The sequence below is a fragment of the Tachysurus fulvidraco genome, chromosome 8, assembly GCF_022655615.1.
Source record: "Tachysurus fulvidraco isolate hzauxx_2018 chromosome 8, HZAU_PFXX_2.0, whole genome shotgun sequence".
Taxonomy (NCBI): domain Eukaryota; kingdom Metazoa; phylum Chordata; class Actinopteri; order Siluriformes; family Bagridae; genus Tachysurus; species Tachysurus fulvidraco.
This window is the reverse complement of record NC_062525.1, coordinates 18,744,912-18,758,395: the sequence shown is the minus strand read 5'-3', so window position 1 is coordinate 18,758,395 and position 13,484 is coordinate 18,744,912. Positions and strand designations below refer to the sequence as shown.

The 13,484-nt window shown below is 39.2% G+C and overlaps 2 protein-coding genes across 2 annotated transcripts; both read left to right on the top strand.

Moving 5' to 3' along the window:
- Nucleotides 1-4,795: 4,795 nt before the first annotated feature.
- On the top strand, nucleotides 4,796-8,596 carry si:ch73-127m5.2 (uncharacterized protein LOC561202 homolog). The gene is made up of 4 exons (XM_047817795.1): nucleotides 4,796-5,036; nucleotides 5,655-6,734; nucleotides 6,922-7,051; nucleotides 7,212-8,596. The coding sequence occupies exons 2-4, from the start codon at nucleotides 5,804-5,806 to the stop codon at nucleotides 7,615-7,617; spliced, it is 1,467 nt and encodes a 488-aa protein (XP_047673751.1). The 5' UTR covers nucleotides 4,796-5,036; nucleotides 5,655-5,803; the 3' UTR covers nucleotides 7,618-8,596.
- An 801-nt stretch (nucleotides 8,597-9,397) lies between these two features.
- Nucleotides 9,398-13,409, top strand: si:dkey-21e13.3 (uncharacterized protein LOC100150043 homolog). The gene is made up of 5 exons (XM_027140452.2): nucleotides 9,398-9,401; nucleotides 9,558-9,662; nucleotides 10,183-10,305; nucleotides 11,340-11,465; nucleotides 12,541-13,409. Exons 1-5 carry the CDS (start codon nucleotides 9,398-9,400, stop codon nucleotides 13,017-13,019), a joined length of 837 nt encoding a protein of 278 aa, XP_026996253.2. The 3' UTR covers nucleotides 13,020-13,409.
- The last annotated feature ends 75 nt before the right edge of the window (nucleotides 13,410-13,484 follow it).

Sequence of the window (13,484 nt, the reverse complement as noted above, 5' to 3'; positions counted from 1 at the left end):
TTAAAGGCTTTTGCCACGGAGACAAACCAAATAACCTGTAAAAGATGTTCCAGGATTTTTTTTTGTCTAATTATAATAGATGTTTATACCAGTAACATAAGGATGAAAACATAGTATCCTATGATTACACCAAATGACAGTCTTAGAAGAATAAGATTAAATCCATAAAACTGAGAGGTAAAATAAATTATAGTTTTAGAGGACCCTTAAAATATTCCCTATAGAACCCTACAGAGTGTTTCCCTTTCAAACAGCTAAAAAATTTAAGAAAAGTAAAAAGTAAAAACCTTTTACAACACAAAGAACCGTTGACTAAGAGTACATCAAAAAAAAAAATAATAATAATAAAGCAGATCTATTTTTTTGTAGTCTGTTTAATGTGGGATCGTCTGTATGTGCAACTATTATTACTATAATTTAGTAAAGCTTGATCACATCAAAGGATCCTTGTTCATGCCAATTAGTTGAGCCTAGCTTACTTTCCTCTGAAGATTATACAATTCATTTCTTTTTCGACAATTCTTCCCTTTCTGACGTCCATAGAGTAAAACAGTACTTATTAAGGACAGGATGATATCTGATTCTAACTCCATTAAGCCCACAATTCAATAAATTGCACATGAAAAAAAAAATCCATCCTGACCAGATCAGACCAGCTTTTTAATAACAGACAAACAAACAGATGTAGGATACAAAAAGCAGACATGAATAAGTCGGAACGTATGTGATTCTGTTTATATGACATTATAGGACATTGTCAAAGACAACAGTGTGTCAATATAAAAACATTCTCTGTTGCTTTTAGTGATTTTTTCTTTCGTATAAATATGAGGTTCCACACATTCAGAATCCCTTTGTCATCCATTATCATAGAAAAGCAAAGATCTTTTAACGCAAGTGAGGTACAGTAGGCATTTGGGACAATCTAGATCAGGATATAGATATATATAAGCTCATGCACCCAAAATAGCATTGAGATGTACCACAAACACACACACACACACACACACACACACACACACACACACACACACACACACACACACACACACACACACACACACACACACACACACACAAACACAAGGGGGTAAGGGGGTTGGTAACGGAAGGGAACATCAGAAGAAACATCATTTACTTTTTTATTATAATATTGTACGTTCAAATTATTATATAATAAATAAGTAATATATAATTAATCAGAGGAATCATTATTAATAATTAATAATTGCCGTTTACAAGTTCCTTGTGGATATTGCATTTCTGAAACAACTGCTTCAACACCAAAATGGACAAAGAGATACAAATGACCAATTAGAAAGAAGTTCACATGCACAAAGCTATATACTGTGTACTATATAAAGCTTTATAAATATAAAATAACTTAAAACATTATGCATGGATTAATAGACCAAAATCGCGTTGCAAGCATTTCCAGTTTTGTTAGAGGCTCAGTGCCGTTATTCTTTACAGGCAACTCTCCCAGGACAAAATGCTATATAGATTTCACAAATTCTCTAGTTATTAAAGAAAAACCTTGTGCACATTATTTCAGTTAGTACTATTTACAAATAAGTGACATAGCATGCAGGCATGTAACGGTACAAACAACAGCTGGGAACCCATATATAAGACCATTAATGAAACCGCTCTCCCACACCACCACGCATATACTGTATTCCTCTCTCAGATCATGCATTCATCCCCCCACACATTTGACCTCTCCACTAATATACTGCATTATACACTCATCAGTGCCTCTGTGTTTTAGCAATCTGCTCCCTCGAACATTGCTTTCAGTGGAGGAGAAAGAATCTTCTGCATTTTCTACAGATACTGCCGTTGTCATGGCAACACAATGGTTAAATTGCTAGCAGCCTCACTAACTCTCATTGCAAATTTAAGGACCATTCAGACACAACAGTCTTTGTGCTGCCGGTACAGTGGTGACAATCACAAAAAAATACCCAGCAGGAGTTTAAGGAAGCTAAAAGGTAAAACATGTTGAAAGATTTCAAATAAAGCAGCAGGAAAACCGTATTGAATCACTTTTGTGAATCAGTTAATACCACAGGGAACACAGCTAATATTCTTAGTCTTTGTGCACAGGATCAAAGTTTTCTTGACTCAAACATGCAGGTACACACTAACATGTAGACGTCCACATATAGGACTGGTGTGAACAGGTTGCTTCCAGGCCAGAAAGGAACCTGTTCAGTCCCATTAACCCCTTCTGCCAATGCTAATTCCATCCAAAGCTAAGAAGTCCCAGAGTTGATATGGAAACCAATGAGAGAGTCTTCTGCTTTTGCTTTGACCTCAGTTCTAGCCTTCATCACGGAAGAATGGATGAAATTGAGGCTTATAAGCATATAAACCTAATCAGACAAAGCTATTCGGGCAGACATACGATAATTACAAGCATTACATTACATAAGTACTTCAAACACACATGCTCATTCATATTGACTAATGGGTTGTATATTCATTCATTTTCCACCGCTTTATCCGAACTTCTCGGGTCACGGGGAGCCTGTGCCTATCTCAGGCGTCATTGGGCATTAAGGCAGGATACACCCTGGACGGAGTGTCAACCCATCGCAGGGCACACACACTCTCATTCACTCACACACTCACCCTACCATGCATATCTTTGGACCGGGGGAGGAAACCGGAGTATCCGGAGGAAACCCCCGAGGCACGAGGAGAACATGCAAACTCCACACACAAAAGGCCGAGGCGGGAATCGAACCCCCAACCCTGGAGGTGTGAGGCGAATGTGCTAACCACTAAGCCACCATGCCCCCCTGGGTTGTATATGCAAATGACAATTATAGCTAGACATTCATAAACTATGATCAAATTTACCTCAGTTTTATGTTGACTTTCACAGAAGGATGAACATGCTTTTGTAAGTACATCAACTCTTTTTGTAAAAATGTACAAATGTCGCACAAATGTTTGTGCCATAGCTTTCATTATCCTCATCTGTCCCGAGTGTGAATGCAGATGAGAGGCAGATCATTTATCACCAGTAGCCGCAGGGGCTCTGAATGTTGTCGTGTGATAGTGTTTGAAATGGGGTGGGCTGTGGAAAACATAGGAGGCAACTTGGTTTTTTTTCTGCTTTTAATCTCCCCAATGATGCGATTACCATTGCATTAATGTCCTTAACAAATCATGATGTCCAAAATAGACATGAGTGCTTAAATAATGAAAATATCAGGGGAAAGATAAAAGATTTCTTACATTTGTAGCATCAGAATGAATTTTTGCATGGCACTTATTTCCAGTCGTCATGACAATGTTTAGTCCTTTTCCTAAACACAATTGTAAAAAGATAATCTATATCACACTTTATCAACAAACTGCAAATATTTTCTGATTCTTTTTAACCAACATATATTTAAGCACCACCCTAAAACTGATTACTTTTCTATAACGGTATATGGAGAAGTGTTTTACTGCTTTTATACTACAACAATTTAAAAATTATATTTGTTTATTTATTCGTGGACAGCACGTTGCACATTTTAACTTTTTAACACATGAAATATTGTGGAACATCCACAAACCAAATTCCTGTTAACACTTACATTATAGCAGCTATAAAAACTTTGTTAAAATTTAAAGAATAGCATTAATTCAGTGCTACAAAGGGCTGGCAAAGGCAATAAATGTAAATGTTCTGCCATTAACACACAATGTGTGCAATTTTATCAATCTCAGCAATTCTACATATTTATTTGTTTAAAAAAATGTTTATTAGTATTAGATTATGGGTATCATCTGCTGTACTGTTACTATGGAAATGATAACAGCACATCGAAATATAAATCTGTGATTTGCTTGACAATCTGCAATACTGTCTAAGCAATCAATAAAGAAAAATAAAGTTTATTTTCCTTGCTTTTCCAGAGTTTCCAGATATGCATACATTTCCACGCATGTGCATCTCCTGACCCAACGTGAATTGCAGTGGATTCACTGACCTGTTTATCAGTCTGCCAAGAACAGCATATTTCAAGATTGCTGAAGTTGTGTTTATTTATGTTTTTCTAGCAAATCTACACCTGACCCTCAGACAGAGAGAGAGAGAGAGAGAGAGAGAGAGAGAGACAGACAGACAGAGAGAGACAGACAGACAGAGAGAGACAGACAGAGACAGTGAGACAGACAGACAGACAAATAGAGACAGACAGACAGACAGACAGCGAGAGAGACATACAGACAGAGAGAGAGAGAGACAGACAGACAGAGAGACAGACAGTGAGACAGACAGACAGACAGAGAGAGAGACAGACAGACAGACAGAGAGACAGACAGACAGTGAGACAGACAGACAGAGACAGTGAGACAGACAGACAGAGAGACAGACAGACAGAGAGAGACAGACAGACAGAGAGAGAGACAGACAGACAGACAGACAGACAGAGACAAACACAGAGACAGAAACAGAGCGATCACAGGGCGCCATCTAGCGGTTTGTATCAATTGTAAACATTTATAAAAACAAAGGGAATACATGATCTTGATTGATATACAGAAGCACTGAATATTGAGACTGTTTATTCTCAACCAGCAAAATATATACGTTAAAAATAACATTCAATCTGACACACACATATACAAAATATGATTTTGGTTTAAAATGACCTTAATAAAAACATAACCTTAAAGTAACAATTATTTAGTGGGGTATAAAGCGAAATAAAGCAGATTCCCGTCAGACTGACAAAGCTAATACCACCACGTCGGCGCACTAGCTTTGTTATGGGACCACGTAAAACTCCGGAAGTCCCGCCCCTTTTCGCCCCAACTGGCGTTGTGTTCAGCAACACGGTGTACGCGTGGAATTCGATTGACATTAACACCAACCAATGGCCGCACGAAATCAAACAGCTATGGCGACAGTGGTTCGTCTGCTGATTTGCAACCCGCCGAAACATTATCGGGGAAGAAGGAGGCCTTCGTTCGGCTCGAGATGGACTGTTCCAGGATCAGTGCCGTTTAAATAGGACTTTAACAGTAGCGCGGTGAGTAACAAAACTGTCAGCAACTTTCATCCAATTCAAATCTAGCGTTATAAATCATAATAAATGCGTGATTGTGTCGTTTAGAGGAAACACGACCCTATCACATATCAAAAAGACCCCCATCTCAACACAGGCTTTGGCCTGCTCAGGCAGTGTTCATAAAAAACAACTGGATTATCCGTGTCTTTAAAATCTCCCAAACTGGCCTTGTATTACCTAAATAAAATATGTTTGTTATTGAAATAAATATCCTGTCACGGTTTGTTCAGCAGCTTTGTCATATAAAGTAGTTCAGCTACGGTATGATCTCTAAATGTACTGGTCTAATAGACGGCTCGGGTTTCAGTATTTCATTAGTTACTGAATGTCCACAAGCCTAGTTATCTGTTCTGTAGAGCTTGGAGTCGATACCGGAAAGAACCGATTCTCTTATTCTATATGAATCAAGGGTCGGCTCTAAGAATGAATCGACACAGACGACCGATCTTGTTCGATTCTTTGGATTTCTAAAACCCAGATTTTATTATCGCACGCGACTTCTTAAGTTGTGTTAAAGTAAGTAAAAGTGAATTATAGGCACGAGTGTAGTAAAACTAACATTTTCTTTTCTATTTCTAGTGTCATCCAGACATATTTTTTGATCACACTGCAATAAAAGCCCTTTAAATGACTGTTCCAGTTACTGTCATTCTAGAAGAGGCAAAAATACTTAAAACTACTTTGTCTGAAACCAAGCAAAACTTTGGTTGTCACTATATACTTTGCAAATGGATCCATCTTCTGGAATGCACATGCCTGCTGGTCCGCCAAACAGTGAGGTGGTTCATGTGACTGTTGGGAATCCTATCATAAACATGTATCAGGCTCCTCCACAGGCCCCCAATATTGCACAGATTATTGCACAACAAGTTATACCGCAAGATGTCACATGTCAAACTGTACCACATACAATTTCTTCACAAGTTCAGATAGCAACACAAGTTCAGGCTTCTATGCACGGTCATGGTCAAGGACGGGGTCAGTCTCAAAGCCATGGCCAGTCGCAGATGCAATCTCAAAACCATGGCCAGTCGCAGAGTCATGTACAATCTCAAAGCCATGGCCAGTCGCAGAGTCATGTACAATCTCAAAGCCATGGCCAGTCGCAGAGTCATGTACAATCTCAAAGCCATGGCCAGTCGCAGAGTCATGTGCAATCTCAAAGCCACGGCCAGTCGCAGAGTCATGTACAATCTCAAAGCCATGGCCAGTCGCAGAGTCACATGCAGCCTCAGAATCATGGACAATCACAAAGTCACATGCAGCCTCAGAATCATGGACAATCACAAAGTCACATGCAGTCTCAAAACCATGGGCCACCACAAGTCCATGTTCCACAAGGCTCATCACAAAGCGAGAGTGTTGCAGCATCTCAGGATGGTGCCAGATCATCACTACAGGTCCCCTTTGCAGAGGTCGCTTCTCTGCTCGATCCAAACATGAAGAGTTCAAAAGCCAGAAAGTACCAAATCTATTATGAGGAAGTAAAACGGAGGTTGGAGCCCCCTGAGAAGATGTCACTTAGATCTCTGGCTGCCTACACTAGAGTGAGTAGGGGTCCAGCCAGTAAAAAAACCCTCCTGGAATCACTGAATGTGTTTGGTTTGTCACCAAGCACCAACACAGCAGTATCTAGTACTTTCTCCAAACTCACCGAGGGTAAGGTTCCACTATTACAACTATGAATCAAATTAATATTAATAACTTGATCACTGATTGAGGCAGTTAGCATTGAATATTTCATTTATAATTAACATACGTTCATTATATAACACCCTAAATAATTAGCCGTGCCTTGAGTTCATGTTGAAACATTTTAATTGATTTTTTTGTTTTTTCTGTACAGGTGACACCGCAGCACTGTGTAAAGATATGAAGGACTTTGCCTTACAGTATGTGGATTATGAAAATATGGCAAAACAGTTACTGCCAGAAACGAACCAGGTTCAGCACTGGTCAAAAATTATTGAGACAAGGTAAAATGTATGCAATCTCTATTTAAAAAATTTCTTTACAGATATCTGGAAATACTAGATTTTGCTTATTTCATGCTGAAAATGTTTTTAATATGTCCTTGTGATACTGCTTTTGGGAAATTGCTGGAAAAATGAATGATTTGTGGGATTCGTCTCCCAGGAATTATCTGGAAGAGATGCGGAAGGTTTTCAAAGACCCTATTAACAGCCGCCTGTTCTCCAACGTCACACACGGCCTCGGAAATGGAGTGATGGATGTTGCGCTTGACATCATCGATACCGTCATTGACCGGCAGATCCGTATCCTCTCGGGGAACACCGATCCCAAACCCGAGCCACCTCTCAGGAGGATCCGAAAACGCACACGCAAACCCAAGGCTGCCGTGGAGGACGGCAAACCCAAAGAGAAAGCCAAAAGAGGCAGGAAGAAAGGCAAACAGATGCGATTGGACACTGCTGACCCACAGGTCCCACAGTCTACAGACATTGAGAGTAGTGTACTGACTCTGGTGTCTGTGGGATATGAGACCATATCGAGTGGCCTCAGTACCACCAGCACTTTATAGTAGTGCTGTGAAACTGTGTGCATGCTGAGTGTCGACTTAAAGCACATTTAGCTTTATATTTTTTAGATTTTGTTTAAATGTCTTCATCTACATGTCCTGTATTCACTGGGTGTCTAAACGTTCTCATTAAGGAACGGGTGTGTGGTTTATATAATCCAAGACGTTTTAATAAGAACAGGCTTTTTTATATGTATTATTTGTAGATTTCTCATGTTTTGCTTTTAATGAAGAACAAGTGTATACAAACAGGATCTGTAATCCTGAAAGAACTGATGTTTTGTGAAGTGCTGCGCATGATTCATATGAATAAAAAAAAAATCTTTGAAATGTAATGCGTTCATCCAGATATTGTCATCACAACTAATTACCTCATCTTTGTTATGAAGAGGGATATTTAGGAAATGTTTAAATACTTTCTTTTCCTTTTTATTTATACATATTGTAAGAAATTACAGAAATTGCACCCAAATTCCACCCCAAGGTACACATCTAAAAAAGAGCTCATTCCTAAGAAGTATCATAAGGTACTGTAATACGTTTAGGACTCTAAACGTATAAACTTTATTCAATTATAAATATGGGAACGGCAGCAGGACATTAAGGATCACCGCGAGTACCATTTAAAGTGATTACTTGGTTGATATCAATACCAAGCCAAGGCCTACGTGGCCGCGATCACCATTTAAAGTGACCACTTGGTTGATAACTGTAACAATACCAAGACAAGGTGTACGTGACCATGATTAACATTTAAAGACATCAGCTAGACAGCAAGGTGTAGCCCAGCCATTTGGGAGACATTCAGTTCTTATACTCAATACACATTCAAAGCAGAACTTCATTTAAATTACCAAAAGGGAAAACAGTATAAAATGCTTGAGCAGGATTTGCTCGGGGTTCTTATTGACTCTGATGAACCCAAAGTATGTCATGTATTTTGTCACAGCTATGCTGGAATAAACTTCTTGTTCTTCATTAAGATCTTCACCATCATCGTCTTATTTTTACACTACGCATTTTTTTAATTCTTACAATATATATTTGAGGAATTAGTAGGAATTTAGTCCAAATACTATCGCTTGTATTTAGAAAAGAATTCAGACTGTGTATATGTGTGTTCATTTTTTATTTATTTATTTGATTTTTATTTTTATTTAAACAGATTTATTTGCTGCCTTCACATTTTGTGATATCTTGTCAATCACTTATCTTAGATTTGTTTGTTGGTTTAGTTATTTAGGTAGTTAGTTAAGGCTTTGTGATGGTTGGCTATATACTCTCTCTCTCTCTCTCTCTCTCTCTCTCTCTCTCTCTCTCTATATATATATATATATATATATATATATATATATATATACATGCATAGTTTTATTTTTAAGCAGATTTATAAATGACTATTTTTCCTGATCATGTACTGTGTATAACATGGTAGTAACATGGTGACTATATAACAGCCAGGAAGCTTTAAGAGGATTTAGGATTTAAAGTGCATTACAGATGAGGCGAGGAGGGACTGAGAGAAGAAACCACATGGAAAAAGAACCGAATGCAGCTTACAAACAGAATGGCAGCGCTCGCTTTTTCCAGGATGAACTTCAGGATGTACAGTGGCCAAGATAAAAACTACTTTTTGTGAGTGAGAAGATCGAATAAGCTCCGATGTCACCAGAATGCCTGTTCTAATGTTGTGTGTAGCACAGATTATGGCCTGTTCTGAGACTCTGTCAAACACACATGGAAAGGAGGACTTTTAGGTACTGTACTATCTTCCCAGCACAACATGGGTGAGTATCGCTCTCGGACCTCCTGTATGTTTGCAGATTATGATGTATTTTATTCAGTATACAGTATATCGACCCATATAAATCAACTACTTTTACTTGGTGCTTATATATATTTCTCTATTAGTATAGATTTATCTGTAAATTTCTTTCTGTCAGATTCACTCAGTGCTGCTTTGGGAGCTATCAGTGTCACCACAGAACTGGTTGTAGAAGAAGTTGAACCTCACATTGAAACCCTGCTCACTGCAATGGGAAAAAAGAGTAAGTGACCCACATATTATCTCCTTCATGACTTGTTAACCTTAAAATGGAGACTACTTATTAATTGCATCTGCGAAAGACAGATTGCTGAAATGTGAGTGTGTTATGACGTTTGCTTTGCACAATACTTGTTGTGCAAGAACCTAAAGGTGGAATTATGATCCATCTGGAAAACAAAGAGACACTTTAATCTGCATTTGTGTCTGTTCAAGGAGTTGAGTGACAGAACTGATTAGCCGTTACATGGAACGGCCAGATGGCCAGCTTTTTGGGGATGTCAGCACCTGTGTAAACATGATACAGACATGCCCTTAATTCCACATGTTTGTTCAGGTTAAGTGTGAATAGTTTGACAGGATTGATATGTTGTAGAGGAACATGGTTTATGACTAAACCTCTTCTTTGTGTTGGTGTAGAAATCCTAATGAAATCTGTTGGTCTTGATAATCCCTGCGGATTTACTGAGTGTTTGTGTGCGTGTGTGTGTGTGTGTGTGTGTGTTCGTGCGCTTCACTATCAGAGAGCAGCATAGCTGAGCAGGTGGTAGAGAGTGGCATTCTGCCGGTCCTGGCTCAGGCCTTGAGGAGGAAAAGTGCCCTCACTGTACTCTCAGCCAGACTGGTGGCTGAGCTCTCCAGGGAGGGTGAGCAGAGAACTAGTGCTTCAAACACATACTGTAATGCATATTTGGAATATTGTGCAGTAGGTGTAACAAGAAATCATAGTATAAACTGCAGTGAAATTAGCTGATTATGTTAGAGCAGTTGAGTGCCATGCTCCTGTCCTACTAAAGGTTAAGTTCACACCACGATAGAGCCTGAAGGGAATCCTCTGCTCTGCGTTCCCTTCAAGCCTTTCGCATGGCTTGACTTGTCCCATTCTTTTTCAAGGTACAAAGAAGACATGCAATTATACTATCTGTTCTTTGTACCGGCACCTACGTACAGTATGTAGTACAAATGAGTCACTAGCAGACTATGGTTATGGTTATTATAGAATGCCATTAGAATTTAGCAGCAATTTGTCTGTCCATTATTGCTAATTCCTTCATTCTTTTCCATGGATTTCAACATAATCTGCTTCATTGTAGTACATACTATAACTATGTGTTATAACCACAGCAAAAAATAATGTTTGCTACTGTAGTAAAACACTTATAATGGACGGTTAAAGGTCCTTGTGAGTTCCGTCAATAAACGTTTGTAACACAAATAACAAAATAACACAAAATTATTTAGAGAGAGAAGTGAGTAAATAAAGCACTAAAGGTCTTAAGCGGTTTTACTCCACCTTTTAACACGTAAATCACATATTCTCCTGGAAGTTTTATGGGAGCCAGGGGTGATCATGTTGAAACTGGGGTAGAAATGTCTTTACATGTTTCTGTTGGGTTTTCACAACCACTAATTCTGCCATGTGGGAGTCGATTTGTTTAACACGGATTACATATCATGATTATTTCCAAATGTACTACTGTGTATTTGACTGAATTATTTACAAAAATTCTACAAAACGATGTGTTATGATGATGACATGTAATGAAAGTTACAAATTTTTGTCTTCATTCCAAAATGATTGTCTTTAATAATCGAAGATGTGATACATATGTGAGGATATAGTTTAGGTTTCAAACAATGGAATCATTTTGTTAGTTCATCCTGTGGTGTTTTCTCTCAGCCTGCTTCAGAGACCGCTGCTTTGAAACTGGAATTGTATCTGCACTTCTGACTCTGCTGCTCAGTGAGAACCAGGAGCTACTGCTGCACACTAGCCGAGCCATCGGGAGGATCTGCTGTGACAGCTGTGAGGGTGCTTAATTACTTGAACAGCGTTTTAGGCTGAAATACAAAGCATCTTTCATTTCTTGACCTTATACAATGAGAGAAATGAAAGTCTTTCTTTTACTTTAGCTGCAGTTAAAGGGCTATAGATATCAGTGGATTTTACTTCTTCAGATTTATTGTCACTATTGTTTAAGCTAATTTTCAATTTATCGTTGAAAGTCATACATCTGTTTGATTGATCATTCATTCATTCATTTTCTACCACTTATCCGAAGTACCTCGGGTCACGGGGAGCCTGTGCCTATCCCATGGGGTCATTGGGCATCAAGGCAGGATACACCCTGGACGGAGTGCCATCCGATCGCAGGGCACACACACACACTCATTCACTCACACACACACACACACTACGGACGATTTTCCAGAGATGCCAATCAACCTACCATGCATGTCTTTGGAGCGGGGGAGGAAACCGGAGTACCCGGAGGAAACCCGGGGCACGGGGAGAACATGCAAACTCCACACACACAAGGCGGAGGCGGGAATCGAACCCCCAACCCTGGAGGTGTGAGACGAACGTGCTATAACCACTAAGCCACCGTGCCCCGTTGTTTGATCGATTAATTGAATCAAAATAAGTTTCTCATAGCAACATATTTTTCAGTCTCACAATTCTCTTGTACTCAAAACTGAGAACAGTGCTGTTTATATGATAGCAGTAATGTTTTAATTAATTGTAACCTATTAGGATTAGATTGTGTACTTCAGGCAGAACGCTCCACTAAATAAACCAGATGCCACGTTTGCTTACTGATATTAATGTGTGAATAGTTCCAGTCATTTCAGGTACTGTATATTCAAGAAGTGAGTCTGTGCTGTGATAAACTGCAAAAAAAAGGTATCCCATAAAAATTTGGACCACTGAAAGGAGTCTCTGGGTGACTCTTGAGTGCTCCTGTATTTCATCAATGCACCAAGAGAGGGATTTGTTTTTCTTTTCAAATATCATAGTTAGTTAGAATTTTTCTGACTACTGCATTGTAGAGCTTGAGCAGACAGACTTTTTTGCTTACTGGTGTTTGATTACTGTGCAGATCTGCAGCAGGAAAGGCTGTTGAGGCTCGGAGCTGTCCCCAGACTGCTGTCTGTGCTTTTGCAGTATTGTGAGAATGAGGCTTTGCTGAGCTCCTGTCTGCTGGCTGTATGTAACCTGGCTGGTATGAACGAAGCGGACGGCTCTACACTTGTATGGGAGAAGAGAAGCAGTTTTGACGAGGAGGTTCATGTGTTCCATGGCACCTCTCGGCATTCATTTGGCTTTGTCTCTGCAGTGACAGTGGTTCGGATAAACCGGTGGTCCTGCGGACAGCACTCGGTAAGCGTGGAAGTAGTTCAGAAATGCTCCACACTCTTGTGGAAGGAACACAACAGATATCGGTCTGAACGCCACTCGCTAAGATTCACATGCCTGGGTTTTTTACTTAAATTCTATAAGGTAATAAAGTGCTCTGTGAGGAACCTTACAAAGAACAGGAGTCATTTGAGGTCAGCAGTGTTTCACACTTTCTTGTGATGATAAATCACAATACATCAAATGTAGAAAACCGTTGCTGATTTAAAGCGAGAATATGCGGCAAAAACAGAGCATGGAAAAAACAAGATGTGGACCACCAACATCCAGAAACTCAGGATTAGGAGACATCTATACGTGCCTATTAGTCATGTTTCCTGTCAAGCCAGAGAGCTTTCCAACCTTGGTAATCATTAGATATGTGTTTTGTGAAGCAAGGCTTTTGAGGAAACCCTGAAAAGACTGTGTATTTTGTATGAATTTTACTGGTTAGAAAATAGCTTCAGCTAACTTTCTTTAACTACCATTAGGTCTCCCTATGTAAATGAGGAAAAGTGCACTATTGCTATGCTCATATATTGTACATAATTTTGCATATTGATGTATCCAAACACAATAAAGGCTTTTTGTTTGTTTGTTTGTTTGTTTGTTTTGCTTTGCACTTAGCATAAGAAGGGATGAAGGAGC